At 37.5% G+C, this 21,054-nt stretch overlaps 1 protein-coding gene across 5 annotated transcripts; it reads left to right on the top strand.

Annotated features, from left to right (window-relative positions):
• The first annotated feature begins 2,542 nt into the window (after window positions 1-2,542).
• On the top strand, window positions 2,543-15,137 carry IMPL2 (inositol monophosphatase family protein). 5 transcript variants are annotated; one of them, XR_016433331.1, is made up of 10 exons: window positions 2,544-2,920; window positions 3,850-3,928; window positions 4,069-4,163; window positions 5,164-5,213; window positions 6,379-6,500; window positions 6,905-6,971; window positions 11,410-11,533; window positions 13,059-13,148; window positions 14,053-14,164; window positions 14,686-15,137. XR_016433331.1 is itself a non-coding variant. In XM_090014417.1 (9 exons), the coding sequence occupies exons 1-9, from the start codon at window positions 2,596-2,598 to the stop codon at window positions 14,754-14,756; spliced, it is 1,011 nt and encodes a 336-aa protein (XP_089870543.1). In that variant the 5' UTR covers window positions 2,543-2,595; the 3' UTR covers window positions 14,757-15,137. The 5 variants fall into 5 exon arrangements, 3 of the variants coding, with proteins under 3 accessions (XP_089870543.1, XP_089870544.1, XP_089870545.1); XM_090014417.1 differs by lacking the exon at window positions 11,410-11,533 and having other exon boundaries at window positions 2,543-2,920; XR_016433332.1 differs by lacking the exons at window positions 14,053-14,164; window positions 14,686-15,137 and adding an exon at window positions 13,446-13,581.
• The last annotated feature ends 5,917 nt before the right edge of the window (window positions 15,138-21,054 follow it).

The following is a 21,054-nucleotide window of genomic DNA, read 5'->3' as shown; positions in this document are numbered from 1 at the left end:
ATGACATAAAAGCACAATTATGCCACCCTCAAGTGGGGTTGAAGCAGGTGTGCTGGACCTAACCTAGAACCGATCTCTGCCTACGGGTCAGACTGGATCTTATCGAGTATGACCTAGTCCTGCCTGATTGACTAAATAATATGTTTTTCCAGTAACCCACTTTTAAGTAGTGGCTTGGCCATGTTGGAAAACGTCAAAAGTTTGTGCTAATCCAAGTGGATTGCCCTGACAAGATGCTCTGAAAAGTTTTTTAGGTCATTGAGCTGGTCCTGGTACATTTGGAGTGGGGATGCAAACAGGACGGATATAGGCTGGATTTTAATTGAACCCAATCTCAGTCTCACTTTTCAGTATCTGATCTCAATCTGGATCAGGATCCTATCTAAATCTGACATGGCCAAGTTGAATCTGGATCTAAATTTTATGTGGCAATTATGGCAGATTTTGAAAGGGTTTTATATGTAGAAGAAAAATAATCATATTTTGATCCATATCCAAACAAAAATCTAGTTCAAGATGTTGATCCAAATAAGGTACAACTGACCGAATAATGATCCAAAGGGTCATTCATATCTCATGTTAAGATGGGTATCTAATAAAAGGTGTCAAAGGGCATATATATATATATATATATATATATATATATATATATATATATATATATATATATATATAGAGAGAGAGAGAGAGAGAGAGAGAGAGAGAGAGAGAGAGAGAGAGAGAGAGAGAGAGAGGGTGTCAACGGGCATGATTTACCCAGGCCCAACCCAAACTCTATAGGGCCCGGGTATGGTGATAAATAAGAAGACTCGGGTTTGGACCTGAAGGTCCGATTAATACATGGACCCAGGTATAATTTGTGAAATTTTATACCAGACCCGACCCAAGTTCTGATTAAGACCCACAATTTTTTAATGTAAAAATTATAAAAAATATGGCTTTATTGGGTACGATTCAGGTTTGGTTCATGTAGTTCTTAACAAATCCGGGTAGGATTTTTTTATAGTGGACCCGATTAGACTAGGTCCAACCCTGATACCATACCCAAAAATCTGGTTCAAGTCTGGTTAGGTCCGAACCAAACCAGATCTATTGACACCCCTAGTCGGTTTTTAATTTTAGATGCATGAGGATTCCAAAAGTTAATGGTTTTTTTTTTGCAATAGTTCATGACAAGTTTTTTCTCTCAGTAAACAATGGGCCATGTATCTAGTATTCTTAAAATTTGGACTTATGAGAAGGTAGTAATGTTTTAAAAGTTTGACTTTGCTGTTGTTTTAGTATTTGCATGTTTAAAACTTTTCACCATTTATATTAGCACGAGGAATGATCAACCATTTGCAATAGCTAAAACAATATCAGAAGTGGCAGCACTTTTTAAATATAAAATTACTCTTTATGGTCAAAAAATCATTTTCAGTTTCAATTAAAGTTTTATAAAGTAATCTTGATTGGTTTCTGATAATTACTTTTGATTTATTTTTTCAAATGAAGAACCTAATCTGTATAACTTGAAGGTCTGTTTGAATATGTTCTTGTTTACAAAAATAAATTAAAACTCATTTTATAATAAAGATACTTACCCTTATTTTGAATTAAGTGAATGTGTGAATCACCAACTATTTAAATTTTAAGGTGGCAACTGTGACGGTGGTGGTGATAATGGTGATGGTGGCTGTATTGATGGTGGAGGTGGTGGTAATGATAATGATGATAGTGACAGTGGTGATGATGATAACAGTGGTGGTGGTGGTGGTAATGGTAAGAAGTATGGGTGGAGATGATAAATCCTCGTGGTGATGAAGCATTTATGAAAAAAATAAGTAGATCCTTTCTCATTTAAAATAAAAGGACGCAGTTTATAAAATCTTAATACAAAATAAAACTACTATTTCAAACACCCAAACATGCTATTTAAAAAAGCATAAATGACTAGGAGCAATTTATAAGGTGATCTAAACACGGGCAAAAGTAACTACATAATGACTTTCAAGATATTTTAGTCATTTTAATCAACCGAATGGTGCTACCATTAATATAAAAGGTTCAAAATCCTTCATCTAATTGAAAAAATTAGAATTAATCCAGTAGTTTTAGTTTTAGTTGATTGATTAAGCATCGTTGTTCTGATATGTGTATTTTAAAAAAACAAAAAATAAAGATCAACCGTTGATATTGTACTAAAATTTTGTGATAAAATACATCAAATCAAATTGAAATAAAACTTGTTGCTTATAATGAAAGCACATCTAACCATTCAAATAGAGCATAAAACCATTAAAACTATGTTTTTTTTAGAAAGCACTAACAATTACCTACCGAAAAAGGGGCAGATAATCTATACATCTATAATTAATTAATTTCTTTTAAGCTTTTATTTTTAATTGATCGATTCGATTTGATTTGGTTCAAAACCAATTCAGACAATACTGGTTTTCTGTAATTATTAGCGAAGTGAACGGTTCTTTGGTGAATTTCTCGCCGCTCCACCGGCCAAGACGGAACTATAAATACCAAAGCCAAATGCAATCCACGTCAATCTCCCTCTGTTTCTTTCCGCCTATTTTATTCGCTACCACCCTCTCTCTCTTCGCGATGTTCGCTGTCGCTCCGAATTTTGCCCTAGATTTCGGCTCTTCCTCTCCTTCTCATCCTTTTCTATCTCGATCTCTCCCGAGTAGGAGGAGTCGTCTTCTGATCGTTGCTCTAGATCTTCCGGCCCGCCCTATAAGCGTTCTCCCGCGGAGATCTGATCTCCGCAGGCGGTCGATTTCGAATAAGATGGACTCAGATCGTTTCGGAGTTTCGGAGGAGATCGATGGATTTCTGAAGGTGGGGAACGAGGTCGCCGATGCGGCCGGAGAGGTCATTCGTCGGTATTTCCGCAAGAAGTTTGAGATTTTGGACAAGGATGATCTGAGTAAGTTCTTCGTGAATTATGTTAAATTTGAGCTTTTTGATCTTTAATTCCTATTATCGATGTTTTGTCAACGATTTATTTTGAAGAATAACCTTAGCTATCTTCCTGCGTTCAAGGAATTGTATTCCACTAAGGACGCCTTAAGAATCCGATGCATGTGCAAAAGAAAATGTTGCTCTAATTAAGTTTATTTAGATAACTCTTTTGTTATGACAAAAATTGTTACATCACTCCAAATACACCAGAAAATCTCACATTTTTTTGTGTTATTTCTATCACCAATCCAACTCCCATGATTTTGAACCGGGAGAAATGGATTCTTAGAAAAGATACAGAGCTAGTTTGCAAAAGTAGTTGCAGATACTTCGAAATGAGTTATTGCTTATGAAAACTATCGTTATAACTCAAAGTTATGCTTATCAAAGCCATAGACTGTGTCAAGGATCGTAGTAACTTGTTTTCTAAAGATCATATGATTAGTCTCCTTTCGTTGCAGCTCGAAGAATCACATAGCTAGACACATTTCAGCAGGAAAATTGTTACATTAGGACAAATTAGCTCTAAAAGTCTAGACTTATTTTGGTGAATGTAATCTCAGACTTCAGTGGATTATACTCTATTCGGAATGTGATTCCACTTATTGAAAAACCAGGGTTTCTGTACATTGCTTCAATTAGTTTAGGAATGACATACATTTTCTACTGAAAAAATTGTAGCATTATAATATGTAATTCAGAATATAAATTTGTTTTCGTTAACACAATTATGCAACCCATCCTGGACTCAGTTATAAACTATGATTTAGTTTGGCACTTTCTATGCTTGTTGAAACGAGATTTGACTTTGACGTGTACATAGGTACTACATGCAATATGTGGTTGAATTTCCTCACTTCTAATGAAGTGTCTTTCTATTTGAGATACTTGTAGGTCCAGTGACAATTGCTGATCGAACTGCTGAAGAATCTATGGTTTCAATTATTTTGAAGAACTTTCCTTCTCATGCAATGTAAGATGTTTGAACTTGAATTAGACTGCATTGCCTGTCTTCCCCATAAAGTGTGATCTCAAAATTACAAGCATGAAACATGTGATACTCTTTTATTTGTTTTTGGGAACTACATTAATGGTAGTGAAATGTCATTTTAGATATGGAGAGGAGAATGGATGGAGGTGCAAAGAGAAAAATACTGATTACGTGTGGGTTCTAGACCCAATTGATGGGACAAAAAGTTTCATTACAGGTCCTTACTTGAACTAGCATAAGCAATATCTGGTCATGGAAGAATTTCTGAATGTAGTTTCGCTTGTGCTCTTTATGAGAAATTCTAATTATTGGAAATGATATGATAGGCTTGCAGCTTTATGTAAAATATTGAGTATTATTGATGTATATATGCAAGGTTCCCTATTAAGAGTTTGGACACACATACATAGCTCCCTTTCAAAGTGGTTTATATTCATGCTTATATGATTCAACTATCCATATTTCATTGCATGATCTAGTTCCTTGACACTTGGATGTATCACCATCCCTTTTTAGTGTAAGATTCATTTTCTCCATATGTGAATACAGTTTTAAAAATAACCTTCTATATCTGGATGGTTATTGCTGTCTTGATCAGTTATTACTGTCCTTTTTTGATGCAATGCTCTCTCATCAGTGTTATTTTGCAGTTTCGTGTATGCATAAACTACAAGCCTAATAATGGATAGATTCTTTACCATATATTCAGTTACATATATAGGTTATTTCACTACTAGGATGCATTTAACATGCCATGAGAATGAACGACACTACATTTTGAATTATTTTTGCTTCTTCAATCCACTGTTTACTTTTTAATTCTCTTGAAAAAACTGACCTGTGTTTATTTGCTTCCACTAATCCTTGGTAATTTTTTTTTCAAATTCTCTAGTATTCTGCCACCAACGGAAGAAGCACTGTTCCATGAGGAGCCGTAGTCAGGATTTTCTTGTATAAAACTCATAATCCATGCTTATGGCATTGTAGTCATCACCATCAAAACATTTTAACTGTATCTCATCCAATCGTCTGCCCTCTTGAAAGGAAAACTTTTAGATATCTTTTTTCTGGTATAATAGATTGTTACTTTATGTTTAACACAATGTGGTCTGCATTAATCTGAATAAAGAAATGATTTCATAGAATGAAGACGTCATTAATATTTAAAATTAATGCATTGATCTTTTGTTTTATTTTGACGTTCTTTTGGATTGCAGGGAAGCCCTTGTTTGGCACTCTTATTGCTCTCTTGTACAATGGAAAACCGGTAGGATGCATGCTCGCAATTATTTGCTCTTAACCTGTTTTCACAAATTCTGACTAATGCAGTGACATTACCCTATTGAAGTTAGAACTAGTATTAAGCTGACATTGATAAACCATGGCACATGTATAAACTAATGATAGTTGTTTGATTTACGGTTGATAGCGGATTCCTCTGTATCAACAATTCTATTTTAACTGCACCGTCCACAGTAAAAAAGAGCATCATCAAAGGTTAATTCAATTTATACCTAATGATGTTCTTTTTTCACCTTTCATGGGACTTGGATTCCATAGTTGATGAAATTCAAAAATAAAAAATCTACAGTACGTGAAATATGCTTTATCCCACAAAGTAAACATGCTTCAAAAGGCCCAGTTGTTATGCTACCCCTCTATTTACTTTAACTTCTAGACATCCTAGAACTGGAGGATTCTCTTTTGCTTTGGTTTGTAAAAGTAGCATTTTTTCTTGGACTAGAAAAATATCTTTGTACCAATGCAAAAGCAACTGCTGGTTTTCCAAGAGTGCCGATCATGGATTAGCTTTTACCAGATTTGTCTTTTTTCTTTTGAGACAAAACAAATGGGAATTCATTAAATAGCAGCAGAACAATGTACATAACATAAAGAAGAGGATGAGATATCCTCATGCCAGATTTGTCATGAAAAAAAGAGTTGTGCAAGAATGTTATTCCCATTATTATAAAGAAAGGATGTTATTTTCATCAGAGGCTTTCTAAAAAAAACCACAATTTCTCATGAATTGCATCTTTGAACCATATTTTTCGGATACATTGTAAAAGGAGGGCTTCAAAAAAAGAAAAGTTGTCTTTATCCTTCTAAATTAGATCTTAATTTGTTTATTGAGTATGGGATTGTTTTAGTTTCCTAGTCAATGGAGGAATTAGCATAGAGACCCATAATTTGATACAGCTAGTGAGCCAACAACCTTTTCCTAGCCATCATCTATCTCTACCATGAGCCCTTTAGTTTTTTCTCTTTAAGCCATGACAGGGTTACCTAGTACATGTAAACTTTCCAATCAATTAGTTGTTTAGGAACATCACAAAAATGGTATGCTACATGACCTTTTTTAAAAAGTTTGTTTTATTTTCTCTAATGAAAATACACCATTCTTCATTCTTAAATTGACAAAACTGTTACAGATTCTTGGCATCATTGACCAGCCTGTTTTAAAGGAAAGATGGATTGGTGCATGCGGAAGGACTACACTAAATGGGGAGGAAATTTCCACACGTTCCTGTAGTAAACTATCTGATGCCTACCTGTATGAATTCCATCTTTCTTTGCCTTATATTTCTTTCTCTTTAGGGTAAACTTGCTTATGCCTTGTGGTTTTTTTCATTTCCCTTTTCTTACTCTTTTCCTATTTTTAGTTGTAGCATATTGCATTTTAAATGTGCAAATTTGAATCCGGGTCTGCATGCATTCATGTGTTGGTACTCATTAGTGTGTGTGAGTGTGTGCACACATGCATTGCAAGTGTTTCTCTTTGTCTGTGTGCATGTATGTGAGGCTGTCACTGTTTTTTGTGTGGAGTGATCATGGCACAAGGGGCAAGAAAGTTGGAGCTGGACCCTAGGAAAGGCATTTTCATTACATGCAGTGTTCTGATATTGTTTGTTATTTGTTTCCCTATACAGTTCTCAGGAACCAGTAACATTTTTCCAGGTATACTACAAGTCCCCATTTGTTTAGTGGAGATGCTGAAGCAGCATTTGCTCGAGTAAGAGATAAGGTAACTTTTGTTGGTTAATCTCATATATTTTCCAGTTATGTAATCAGTTTTTAGTTACTTTTATATGTTAATCTCATATTTTTTAGAATAATCTCATATATTTTAACTTTTGTAGGTCAATCTCATATATTTTCCAGTTATTTCAATTATGTAATCAGTTTCTTAGTATATTTTAACTTTTTTTTGGTTAATCTCATATATTTTCTAGTTATGTAATCAATTTTTTAGTTACTTTTATATGTTAATCTCATATTTTTTAGAATAATCTCATATATTTTAACTTTTGTTGGTTAATCTCATATATTTTCCAGTTATGTAATCAGTTTTTAGTTACTTTTATATGTTAATCTCAAATTTTTTATTACGTATTTGAGATTTTCTATTTCTTATTGATTGTTATTTAATCAATAAAGCATTTTTTTATTTATTTGCATTTTTAGATATTTTTTTATAATATTTTTTAAGTTTTCAACATTTTTTTTGAGGCTTACGCTTTACGCCTCGAGGCTTGCACCTCGCCTTGGTTTTTGGTGGAACGCCTTGCTACGCCTCAACGCTTTTCACAACACTGAAAAAGACAAAACAAAAACAAAACAAACGAATAAAACTATGCCCAAATCTTATGTTAGATTAAAAAAAATCAAGAAAATAAGACTCTTAACAACCTAATCTAACCTATGTCACACGGACTCGGCTCCAAGGTCGCCGCACCCGCGTCGACACGCACCGACACGGGTGCGGCTCGGACTCGGTCAACCCGACCCTGGGTGTGGTCAACGCACCCAGGGTCATTTTGGTCCATTTTTTGGATTTTTTTTTTTGAATTTTTTTTTTAAATTTTCTGGGCTACAGCTGTAAGGAAAAAAACCCATCACAACTAAAAAACCTGTACACTTTCAAGTTTTAAGTACAGAATGGGCACAACTCAAGTTTTTGTGGTTTTTTCCTGTATGAAGAAAGTGAATTATTACAGTGTATGAAGAAAGTGCCCAAAAGTGAATTATTCCTGTACGAAGAAAGTGTACAGAATGCCTTCACAACTCATCACCTGTCCCCTAATGGGCACAACTTTGACCGAGTCTTATATATATATATATATATATTTTTTTTAATATATATATAGCCGAGTCCCCGTGTCCAAAATTTTTGAAATTGCGCCGCACCCGTGTCGCACCCGCACCCGCACCCATGTGACATAGAATCTAACATATTTAAAACAAACTAACTAACATGTAGCAAATAAACTAACTAAGCAACAAACTAAATAACAACTTGATAACAAACTAACTAACTTGAAACAGGAAAGGCACTAACTAATTCAAAACAAATAACTTGACATGTAACAAACTATAACTAATTAATCTTGAACATTAAAACCGTGAATCTAAATTAACTAAATTAACACTTAACGAAGACTAATTAAATATGAAATAAGGTAAACAAATTGATAATTCTAATTCAAGAAAACATGAACTGAACAACTACTAATTAAAACTTATAAATGAATCTAATCTACTTGATTACACTAAAAACAATGCTTAGCCTAGAGGCTGAATTACTAGATGACTAACTAATAAATAATGAGAAAACCTGATTTAAGATATGACTAATTATAACAAAAGAAAAAGTATTCGATTGCTGAACAATGATTATTCTAAACACTAACTAAATGAAAACAAAAATTTAACTATACCGAAAATTAAAACTATGTTAACTACCTGCTATAGAACAACTCAAAACAAAATAAACTACCGAAGATGATGACTATATTTTAATGAACTGATTACACAGCTAAAAAAAACAAAAACAAAAACAAATAAAACTTCAGAGCTAACTAATTGAAACCCAAATGACAAGAAAACCGATATTGCTGATAGTGCTGGTACCAAAAAGAATTTTTGCGCAAATCGGTTCTCATGATTCAACGTGTGAACTGAGTTGTGCAGACCCACGTGTGCTCAGATACTTCAGCGTGCACCTCACAGGTCTGCTATAAAATTGTATTCGGCTTCAGCTTTGTAACATGATATTGTGCTGTCCTCTTAAAAAAAATTCAAGTCTGCACCTCGGCTTCCAGTTTCTTGATCAGACCAATATTGCTTCAATAATAAAGAACGATAACATCTCTCAACGATGACAGATTTGATTTTTCTTTCGCACAAATTGCAGTAGCAAGCAACAAACACTAAAAGAAACTAAATTGCGAAAACAAAAGGAAATCCACTATATGATATGAAAATAGCGATTTCTCACTATTCTTCCTACGACAAGCTGCATAAATCATTTTACACTATATGCGATGCTAACCGTGATATATATATATATATATATTTGCATTAGAAAACAAAAATCTAAACTAGATGCAGTGATTATGCAAAGATTAAATTATACTATATACAATAATGAAATATTATGCATGTATTCTACGAAATAACCAAGCACTAATATAACTAAGAAACTATGGAGAGACGGGAAAGAAGAAGCAAACCTTGCCGTTTACCTCCGATGGAGGGGTTGAGAAGAAGAATGTAGTCTTTCTCCAGGATGCACGTGCCTCTGATGTTAGGGACATGAAGAAGCCGACGATAACAAAGGTTAAAGGTAAGATGAAACGAAGAAGAAGAAAGAAGAACCGAGGGAGGAACTGGCCAAGAGTAAAATGGGAGAAAAAGAGAAGAGAGGGAGGAAGACAAAGGGGCGTGAATTCCCAGAGAAAAGACGCCCCTCTCTGCTTAAAAGTTGGTTTTTATATTAGAAATTTAGGTCACACGATTTTATGAAAAACTCTCTTAAATTCTCTGAAAATTCCAAAAGGACACTCCTCTAAAACGTGTTTCATAAAAAAAACACTTCTAAACAAAACAAAATGTTAGTTGAAAAATCCTAAATTACTTAAACTACAAACTAAAAATTCTAAACTAATCAAAACTCTGAAAAAACGTAGGGAAGGTTTTGAATGTGCGATTTTCATCTCTATTTTGATTTTAAAGCAGTTTCTCGAAAACATTTACAAGAATGAGTTTTAAATTTATTTTTTCGATGGATCATGAATAAAAATATGTATATAAAATGCAGAAAATATGCATGATCAATGTTTATATAGATGTCTGTGCTTTGTCCATATTGATGGCTCGATGCGAAATAAATTATCTCCTAGAGCAACCATGTGTCAATTTATTGGGTATGACGAAGAATACATGGGATATAGATGATTTGATCATGCTGCCAATAAGGTTCTTATCTCTTGTCATGTTGTTTTTAATGATGATGTTTGTGGGGCTGCATAATCCGAAATCACTGGTAGTTTGCTTTTGGCCATCATCCACACAACAAATTCAGCATGCTTTTACGAACAAAGTTGCTGTTGATAATACTCAACCAACACATGAACAACAACCAGATTTTCATTTTTTAAAACAGGTTTATAGCAGAAAAGGTGGACAGTAGCCTGAAAAATATAGCAAATCAACTGCGAAACCCGTTCAGTCCACTACTTCCACTACCCTCTACTTCCACTGCTGATCAGACTATAGATCCTCCTTCATTGGTTGACAATAGCACCTCCAATAAGCCTACTAGCAGTTTTCCATTTCAGCTATCAAATAATGCAATAAACGTTGGTTTCGTTCAGCAACAACCTCACTCTACTCACATGTTCAGCAGGATTCAACACCCTCCTGATAAATGGGTCAGTTATGAGTCATTTTCTTTGGACTTTCAAGTATACTTGATTTCAAGAATCCCGGTCTTTTGTTGAAGCTAGTCGTCATTCACGATGAATGAATGCTATAAATAATGAATAACAACCCTTCATGAGTGCAATGCATGAGAAATAGTTTCTCGACCAACAAATAAAAACATGGTAGGTTGTCATTAATGTACAAAATTAAATGCAAATCTTATGGTAGCATCGAGCGCTTTAAAGCCAGGTTGGTAGTCAAAGGATATACTCAAGAACATGGACTTGATTTTGATGAAACCTTTAGTCTAGTTGTTCGCATGGGAGAGATTTGTGTTATTTTGTCTCTTGCCATATCTAATGGATGAGATTTATTCTCGTTAGATGTTAAAAATGCATTCCTCCATGGTGATTTGTGTGAAAAAGTATATATGGAGCATCCACTTGCTATCTTGAGGGAGACACTCAGACCACTGTTCTGAGACTGAAAAAGGCCATATATGGATTAAAACAGTTTCACGAGCATGGTTTGATACCTTCATCAATGTGGTTTGTTCTCTTGGTTTTGAGTGCAGTCATTGTGATTACTCCTTGTTTGTGCATCATGACAAATCTGCTTTCACAGTCGTATTGGTTTATGTAGATGATATAATAATCACAGGCAACAATCATGCAAAGATTACTCAGCTAAAATTCATTCTTCATAGTAAATTTCACATGAAAGATCTGGTCCTTCTTCGGTTCTTCTTGGGTGTGCAGGTGGATCAACAATCAAAACATCTTATTCTTTCGCAACAAAAGTATGTTAGAGACATACCACATCACAGTGGAATGCTGAAATGCAAACATGTACTCACTCCCATGGCTATTCTAACTCAGATGGGTAATAGTCTGATGCTGATTTTCCCGAACTTGAAAAATATTAAAGCATTATTGGTGCCTTACAGTACCTGACCTTCATGCCTCCAGATTTGACTTTTTCAATGAATCAAGTTTCTCAATTTATGCATAAGCCTTAGATGCGACATATGGAAGTGGTGAAGAGGATTCTTAGATATATTAAGGATACTCTTTCAGATGGCCTTATCTATCTTTGACCTTCTTCGGTGAGTTCTCATATGTCCATTAAGGTTATAGCCTATTCTGATGCAGATTTGGCCCATGATCTTTATCAAAAGGCGTTCGGTGACTGGTTATGGTGTTTATTTGGGAACGCTCTTGGTCTCTTGGGCTAGTCGAAAACCAAAAACTGTTGCCTGCTCAAGTACCGAGGCGGAATATCAGGCTATGGCTGTTGTTCTTGCGGAAGTTGCATGGGTTAAACAAGTATTGTTAAGCTTGTATCAGTATATATCCAGCACTTTACACTATTGTGATAATAAAAGTACAATAGCTATTTCTACTAATCCAGTTTAGCATGGTAAGATGAAACATGTTGAAATTGATCAACATTTTGTTCGGAAAAATGCTAAAAAAATTCAGTCGGTCTTTATTCGAGGAGAAGACCAGGTGGCTGATCTTTTCACCAAAGCTCTTACTGTTCGTCATCGCTAGAATCTGAAATCCAAACTGTCTATGGTCGTTGACCACACTCTGCTTGAGGGGGCGTGTTAGAATATACATGGGTTTTGGATCCATATTTAGACTCCATATGCATTATGTAAAAATGTCATAAAGGGAGAGGGGCATTATTGTAACTGTAACAACCAACATATAAATATTAAAAGACATCACCCAGTTAGGGTGAGACGTCCTGTTGTTCTTCAGGGTTTTCTCTTTGTGTTTTCTATTTTTTTTTTGTCTTTGTCTGCAGGGACAACTCTCCAAGAAATCTCAGAGATCCATCCTTTACCCTATTTCCAAAATATAGAACCCTATTTTTTGAAAATTGATTTAAGGACCATCCTTTTGAAGAAATAAACAAATGGGGATAAGTAGCATTAACTCAGATTATTACACATTAACCACAAAATTTTCCTGTAACAAACTTGTAAAGCTGCCTTTCTGTGGACCATAAGGGTAGAAACAACTTCTACAAAGCAAGGATAGAATAAACATTCCAGATGGATCTTATGGGTGAAACTAGATTCAAGGTTCTATTTGTCTATTTATTTAAAAGCATGAGTCCCAAAATGCCATCTTTTGATGCCGTGTTTGTTTTCAAAATATAGGTTAAAGACCAGTCTCTGTAGGACAATTGCTATTTTATTTATGATAGTTTATAGTCATTGTTTTTCTTTATGCGCCTTTTGTCTTGTAGCTTGTAGTTACATACATGACATCACATTATGTATTAACAGGCTGATCATTTCTTTTATAGTAGCACTTGACATCTCCCAAGCCGCTAATACTGAATGGGTACTATATTACCATGCTTGTCTCCTTACACAGTTGCACCTTCATTTCAGGTAAAGGTGCCATTATATGGGTGTGATTGCTATGCATATGCCCTTTTGGCAACAGGATATGTTGATCTTGTCGTTGAATCTGGTCTTAAGGTGATTTTATGCCTTCAGGCTTTCCCTCATTGATCTATTTGCTTAGAATTATATTCCCCCATCACAATCTATTACAGTCAATGTGAAATGGTGACTCGTTCAGAAAATAACCAGTATTGAGTTGAACAAGAACAAAGAGAGTTGCAATAATGGTCATTGAATATAACAACACTTGTCATGACCTTGTCTGAGCAGCATGACCTGAGTCAACTACAAGTTACATTGATCCGTGATTGATTGTCAAGAAATGACATTATTATTTCTGATTCCTATTTCTGCTTATCCGAAATTATGTAGATGGAACAGGACATGCATCTGGCAGAACAGAATGGTGAAGTAATTTCAATATAACGGAAAGAAGCAGGAGACAATCATTGAAACAAATTTTTTTTTGAAGGGATCTGAAAAGGTTTAGTTGACTATACATGAAAAAGATTGATGTTTATATGAAATAAACTTTAAGAACAAAAAAAGAAAAAAGAAAGAAAACAAAGCTGTATGTGTCTAGATGGAATGCCCTATGCTTCTCTCTCTGATGCAAAGGTCTTTGATTTGTGTATGCTCTCCCATGCAACTCTTACGCTGATTGTGGTCCAAGTTCTTTTGCAAGGACGAGCCTAATGGGAAAATAGAATCTGTCAAGGGTTGGCTACTTATCAGACCTGTGCGTTTGCACATTCTCATGGGGTAGATAATGTATTTGATTTTTGATGCATGTTTGTGCAAACAATGAAGAAAATGTGCCTTGGATTATGCACAAATCCAACCTTTCATTGACTGACTGAAACTAGTTGGAGGCTGCTGCTCTATACTGAAGACAGTTTTTGTTTTGTAGAATTTCACTGATTTTCTTGATGAAGTTTCAGAGTTGATATATCCTTGCTCAATGTCTGATTGCTTGCAGCCCTATGATTTCTTATCTCTAGTACCAGTCATCGAAGGTGCTGGGGGGGTGATAACTGATTGGAAAGGACAAAAGCTTTCCTGGGAGGCTTCACCACATTCGAGAGTGACAAGTATGGTGGCCTTTCTTTCTTGCCTCAATTCCTCTTTCTCGGTTCTATTTTTTAGATTCTTGATGGAAAACATTAGTTTATCCAATCCTTGGTTTTACATCAGCAGTATCAATGTCTACTGAACTCGGGGTTGGAGGCTGGCTCCAGTAGTGCTATTCCAGTATCTAATCTATTGATTGTTCAGATCAGTTCATTACAGTATATTATGTTCCAATTAACTTAGCCCTGTTTTGCTGTTTCATTAACATACTATGTCACGGCTGTAACCATAAGGTCTCGTGCTCTTGGTGGGTGAAAATTATTTTCTAAAACCAATTCTTGGTATCTCTTTGTCCATGGTTAGCCTATGCAAGCCTGCATCTGGACTGATCTGGTTCGACAGCTTTCTACTTTATCCTGAAGTTCGCCTCTATTGTTATTGCTTTGTTTTATATCACAAACAACAAGCTTTCATAATCAATTTGCCTCGGATATTACATGTTTATACTAAGTTTCTTCTTTCTGTTTGTTTACAAGTTCAGGTTATAATGTTGTGGCAGCAGGCGATGCTCTGATCCACAAGCAATCACTGGAGTTACTGCAATGGCAATAGAGTCGTGTGCTCCCCGGTGTGTGTGCATGTTCGCGCTCGGATGCACTCACAAAGAAGGCTGAAACTACTTGTGGGAAAAGTGCGCAACTTTGCAACTGGCAACAGTAAATTGCAGCAACCAATGGGGGCTCTGCGTGGTTGGTAGGAGCTATCACTGTGGTGAGACGTTGCAGGTTCAAAACCCTAGTGGTACGTTGAATAATAACTGGTGGGGGTCTGCCTAACCCCAGCTTGCCTTAAAAGAAAAACAGTAAATTGCAGCAAGTTTTTCCAAACTGACATCGTAGTATGGCAATAACTTGCCAATAACAATATCTTAATCATGTTTTATTAGAGAATGTTTTACAGTGTACAACATTAGGCATGATTATACGCAAGCAAGCGCTGACGTCGAATCACCGTCCAAAATGGACCAGAAAAGGATTTTAGAGGATTTCTAACTTACGTTTGCTTTGAGCCACATGATCATAGCCTTGAAGAAGGATGACGTATTGCTAACTCAAAGTTTGTAGTCCTGCCAATTGATTTTAGGGCAAGATTAACGAGTCAGGATTTTAGGGCTAGGTTTTGGATGACAATCAATTAGGACATCTCTGTGGAGCAGAGTCAATGTGTTGAGGAAACCGATTAGACCTAAAAGCTACATTTGCAATAAATTTGTACCAATTTTAAAGCATAACTTGTGGAAGAGGATGGAATAGGATCACCTAACATGTTTACCATTTAAGAGAAAAGTAATGGAGGGTATATTCATGTAATTGCACCGCAAGGCCCACAACATTTAAATGAAGGAACCACCTTGAATATGTTTTTTTTTTTAACTTTTTATATGGTAAGGCTTCCCACGGTCTATGCTTGATCCGAGCCTGGGCTTATGAACTCATCTTAGTAGTTTGGAAATCGAATCAAGCTTGAATTGTCTTGTTCTAGCTCACGCTCGGTGAGATAAGAGGCTTATGATCTAACCATTGCCACATAAATTTTTTTTTGGATGCTAGATGCAGTATATGAATTATAAAACTGAAATGGGTGCATCATACTTAAAAACCAATCAAGTTTATAAGAGCCTCGGTGAACTGATCTGAAGGTACATGTTCAATTTGTGCAAGTAATTAGCCTATCGCTGGGCTGGCCCAATTTGTTCAATTAATTCATTACTAAACAATGTCTACATTAACTTGAACAAAATAATACATTATTATCCAAGAGGCTACATTAAACCATAGTGTGGCTGATTGCTTAATTTGATCGTATGATATTGATTGAGTAAACCTGCTTAGGCCTAATTAGTTTCTGTAAATCATGCTAATAAGGCATATCCATTTAAGGAGAAAATTCGGACTGATCTCTGATTAGCATCTTGGAAAGATTCTACTTTGAATAATGACACTAATTTTTACAATTTTTCCCTTGCCTTGAGGAAAACAATTTCCTCGTAACCATCAACAATGGAAAGCTTTATTTAACTACTCCCAACCGATTCAAACCATCGTAGTCGAGGCTTACCATAATTAGCCAACTTAGAAAAATTATATTTCACAAAAGCATATAGCAGAAATTCAGTACAAATTGAAAATGTTGAGCACACGCACTTGATTGACCCGTAACTATCAAATACCAACAAATATTAACTAATGGTTCCAAAGGGCATCAATATCGCCAACAGATATAAATTAATGGTTCCAAAGGGCAGAAGGAACAGCTTAGTAGTCCAATTTGGTGAGCAATTGTACAGCTGACCTGCTCAACTTTCTCTTTTTCCCTCATTAGTGGTATTCTGTAGCCAATCATTTTTTTTCAGTGCCCCAGTATTTATTGCCATTAGAGTATTTTCCTTTTTGGTTTTTTCATTGTGAGGCTAAATATTTATAAAAACCTTACTTTTGGGTGTATGGTGTCTGGTTTTCCTTGCATGCCATCTATTCAGATTTTAATAGTGTAACAGGTCCCAATTTTCAGGGGTCTGCCGCTTGCCTTTAAAAAAAAAAAGACAGGTCCCAAATTTCATTTTTCTAAAATATATTTTCGTTGGTATCGACATTTTAGCGATTTCAGACTGTGTGAAGGAAAGATTTAACTATTCCCTTTGTTCCCTTTCCTTCTGTTTTTTCTGATAGAAGCAGATTTGGAAGATAGATGGATGAATACCTTTTCAAATGGATTCCCCTTGGAGTTCTTCTCTGGGGCATGGCTTTTGCTTTAGTGCAAAATTCCTTTCAGTCAAGGTCGTTTGATTTTTGCAACCGAATTATTTGTCTGCCATGCCAGTCTGTCTGATTGCTTAGCTTCTCTAACAGTGCAAGATTGGAGCTGTCCTGTCTGCCCATTGGCCTCACCATCCACTCCTTTGCAGGTGAATGAGTGATTTCTGCTTAAATTGGATTTGAAGTATACATAATCTATGAATCTTGACATTTAGTAAAATTAGAATGAGTGAGTGATCGATGGATTCATTCTTATACCAATCTTTGTCTGTTCATCGTACTTATCTTTTGGCAATTGCAATCTTTTTACTCTTCTAAAGTAGACATTGGTTCCTTATGTTTTGTAGAAGCAGACACTGGCTGCGACAGTTGCTTATCTGATTTATGATCTGATCTGTTGCATGTTTGAGGACCATATTAGCCTTGATAATTTAATTCATCGTATAGTTAGCATTGTTGGTCTTGGTGCGGGCCTTGCATATGGAATTGTAAGTTCATCTGGCCATGGTTTTAATTTTTAAGGCAAAAGAAAATGTTCATTGACCATTCTATGCATTTTTGCAGATGCAGAACTCTAAGACATTTCTAAGCAGGCGCTTGACGTTTTATTGAAGTCACTAAATTATATATAGTATTATTAGCTGTATAGTTCCAGGGTGATGGTAATCCCTGCTAATGAAGCAAAATAATGGCGTTGATTTCCGGATTCACAACTTTATTTTCATATTTCTTTGTGCAACTGAATGCGTCTCTGCTTTATGTGCAATCTTTTTACCAAAAGCTTTGCCTTTTCAGGACTTTCTTTGAACAGCTTGCTCAACTTCTGCAGTACTTGATAGAGAATTAAGATATATTGCATTCCTTCAAATTTTTTTATGGGATTTCACCCTGTTTTTGGTTGCACAAGTTTTCCTCTGTTTTATCCACACAAAATTCTTTACTAAATGACCTTTGCAATAATTTGCTATGCAGTGCTACAAATTATTTTTTATCTAGTTTATGTTACTGCATGCGGTGTGGATCAGAGACGGTTGCAGCCTTGTGGCACAGAAGTGGAAAATAACACACTAACACAGTACGGCATGCACAAGATTTACATGGTTACTGAAGTTGTACCTACATCTAGGGGTGGCAAAATCTGACACGACCCGCCAACCCGCTTCTTAGCCGGGTTCGGGTTTGGCTTAAATGGGTTTGTGTCGTAAACGGGTCGACCTGCCTAACCCGTTTATTAAACGGGTCGGGTTTGTGTTAGGGGTATGCCAATCCGCCAACCCGTTTGACCCGTTTAATAAACGGGTTAGGCGGGCGGGTCAACCGGTTTACATGAACCCTTAACCTTTAACCCGTTTATATATATTAAGTCCAGGCTGTACAACATCATTCAAAAAGAGGGAAACAACAACAAAGGAAAATGGTACTACACGTATTTCTTAGTACTTTTCTGGCACACAGATAATTACCACCGTAAACACCAGTTTTTGGACGTCGAGTGTTGAAGAATGAAACAAGCCTCACAGAAAGGTCTCATTCAACCCGTCGGCAATGGTAAGGCATTCCAACTGCAACACTGTGCTCTTTCATGGTGGCAAGCCATTGGATCCCCGTCTGTAATCCTCCAACATAGGGTCATGATCAGCAACACAAATCGAATATGGAGTTGGAGGACACCTGCTTGCCTGGGAAAAGCAGTTCCCACCAGTGTCGACCAAGGAACTCTGGCGAGATTCAAGAACACTAAATCATGAGGAGTCTCCCCATGCAGCTTCCTCATTGGCTTAAAGGAAAGGCGTTTCTCTAGCTCAAGGTGAATTATTATAAGCTAGCGTGGAGACCAAAATATGCCCTGGGCACTCCAAGAGATGCCCCTCTAAAGGGTGTTTCATCTTCTGCCAGTGTGTCCTACATTACCTTCCCAAAGAATGTCTCCCCACTTGTCGTCTAACAGAATGCCACTGTGGCTTGGGCAAAAAAAATCTCCACTAAAGGCGCCTCCTGAAAAGTCATCTCTACTTATCCTACCAAAAGATGTCTCTCCTCCTGACGTCTATCATGCCAACCTTTAAAAGCTTTAAAAAAAAAAAGTAGAGCTCCAAATGGCATCTCTGACAAGGATACAATTACTCCCTCTATTCGATTACAGGCTCCACAGAAGTCATGTCAGAGGTTATCGTTGTAATCTTGTCATGTCGACCCAACCCATTTATTAAACAGGTTAATCAGGTCGTGTCAGGTTACCCCTTTAATAAATGGGTCATGTTCGTGTTTGCCACATCCGACCCGTTTAATAAACGAGTCGGGTTCATGTTGAGGTATTCTGACCCGCCAACCCGCCGACCCGACCCGATTGCCACCCCTACCTACATCCATCGCCCAACACCCTCAAAGACTTGTTTTCATTCATATCATTAAGAGGTTACAGGCACACATATTTATATGTGCTTAGGTTACATGAGAGGACAAACTCCTCTTAAGTTGGACTTCTGATTCATCTTGACTTCTTCTTTTGGTTGGATAAAACTCCTCTTTACGTTGAGACTCCTGTTGAGACTTTCTTTTCAACAATTCTTCTCTAAATTACTTTCTTAAGCCTCTGTTATCTTGGAACTCTCTACTCTCTCTTGGAAGTTATGGAAACTCACATATTCATCTCTCTCTCTACCTTCCACCTCCTTTGTCCGACTCACCTCGCCGGGATCCCCATTTTCCCCCGCCTCCTCTGCTGAAACCCGAGTCCCTTCCGCCTCCCTCTTCATCTTCTTACCCCTCACGTTGGGCTCTCCTTCTCCCCCTCGACCCCCGGCCTTCGACCTTCGACCTCCTTTGTCTGACACACCTCGTTGAGATCCCCCTTTCTCCCCCGACTCCTCTGTTGAATTCTGAGACCCTTCTTCCTCCCTCTTCGTCTTCTTCCCCCTCACGTTGGGCTCCCCTTCGCCGGAGCTGCCACCGATCCGAGACGGGGAACCCTAACCTAACGAGGGCGAAGCAGAGCCCTAGAACGCCCGATCCTGTGAACGACGACACCTCGGTTCTGGAGTAGCAATGCCCCTATGGCGGGGCCCGTGTTTGGTTTTTGACTTCCCAGACGAATAGAAACTCTGGGAGGAAGTTCTACAGGTGCCCCATTACGGAGAGGCATTAGCATGACTCGCGAGGCAGCACCTACCCTCTCCTTCCCCACGTCGTTGCATAAGATGTCAAGCACCACCACACCGCCGCATGTTCTTCCCCTAAGACGTCGAGCACCACCACCACGCTGGCGAGCATCCAGATCCCCTCCCACTCCCGTCGTCCACCAGTCTCTCTCTCTCTCTCTCTCTCTCTCTCTCTTTCTCTCAAAATGGCTTGGGTATTTCGCTTGCCATGACCCATGCCTCCCTCATCCCTCTACTTTTGGGGCCTATGCCCCACCCATCCGTCAACCAACAGGCCCTCTCCTCTATCCAAGAGGCTTTGAATGACTAGGGGATAGCTTTCGCCCTGCGTCGCCAAGGCGCCTCTGTTGCCCTCCCTTTCAACCTCTCTTTCCGTGTGTTCTTTTCCCTATCAGAGGTGTTCGCTTCTTGTCTGGCCTCCGGCTCGTTGCTCCCTCGTGACATCCGGCGTTTCTTGCAGGCCGTCAAGGTTGAATCCCTTCGTGCTTGCTTTGTCGACACCCTGCTCCATGCTCCTTTTTTCTATCGTATGTCTCCCCGATCGGACACCGTCCGTGGCTGGCAGGAGGTTAAGTCATCCTGGTAGCAGTCTTTTTCCCGGAGTCTTTCTCGTTATCTTCTTCCTCAGGCTAAGTTGGGGGACTGGTGGTGTGCCGATTGTCTATCTCTCAATTTTTGAAAGCGTCGTGCATGCCTCCATTGTGCCTCGTCATTCTGGTTCAGGCGACACCCGGTCTGCAGGCGCTCTAGTGATGTTACCTATTCTCCTTCCTATGGTCGAGCTTCTTCGCGAGTTAAGCACCCCGGCGCAAAACCTCATTCTCGCCTTGGGTACAGACCGGCCAACTGTAGGATCCTTCGTCTACGTTCATGGCTATCAAGATCAACTTTGGGTGCCGACTCTCTCATCGTCATTTGCGCCTATGTCATTCACAA

The sequence above is a fragment of the Nuphar pumila genome, chromosome 7 (genome assembly GCF_984573655.1).
Source record: "Nuphar pumila chromosome 7, dmNupPumi1.hap1.1, whole genome shotgun sequence".
NCBI lineage: Eukaryota > Viridiplantae > Streptophyta > Magnoliopsida > Nymphaeales > Nymphaeaceae > Nuphar > Nuphar pumila.
Note: the sequence above shows the minus strand (reverse complement) of the source record. Positions and strands in the feature narration are given on the sequence as shown.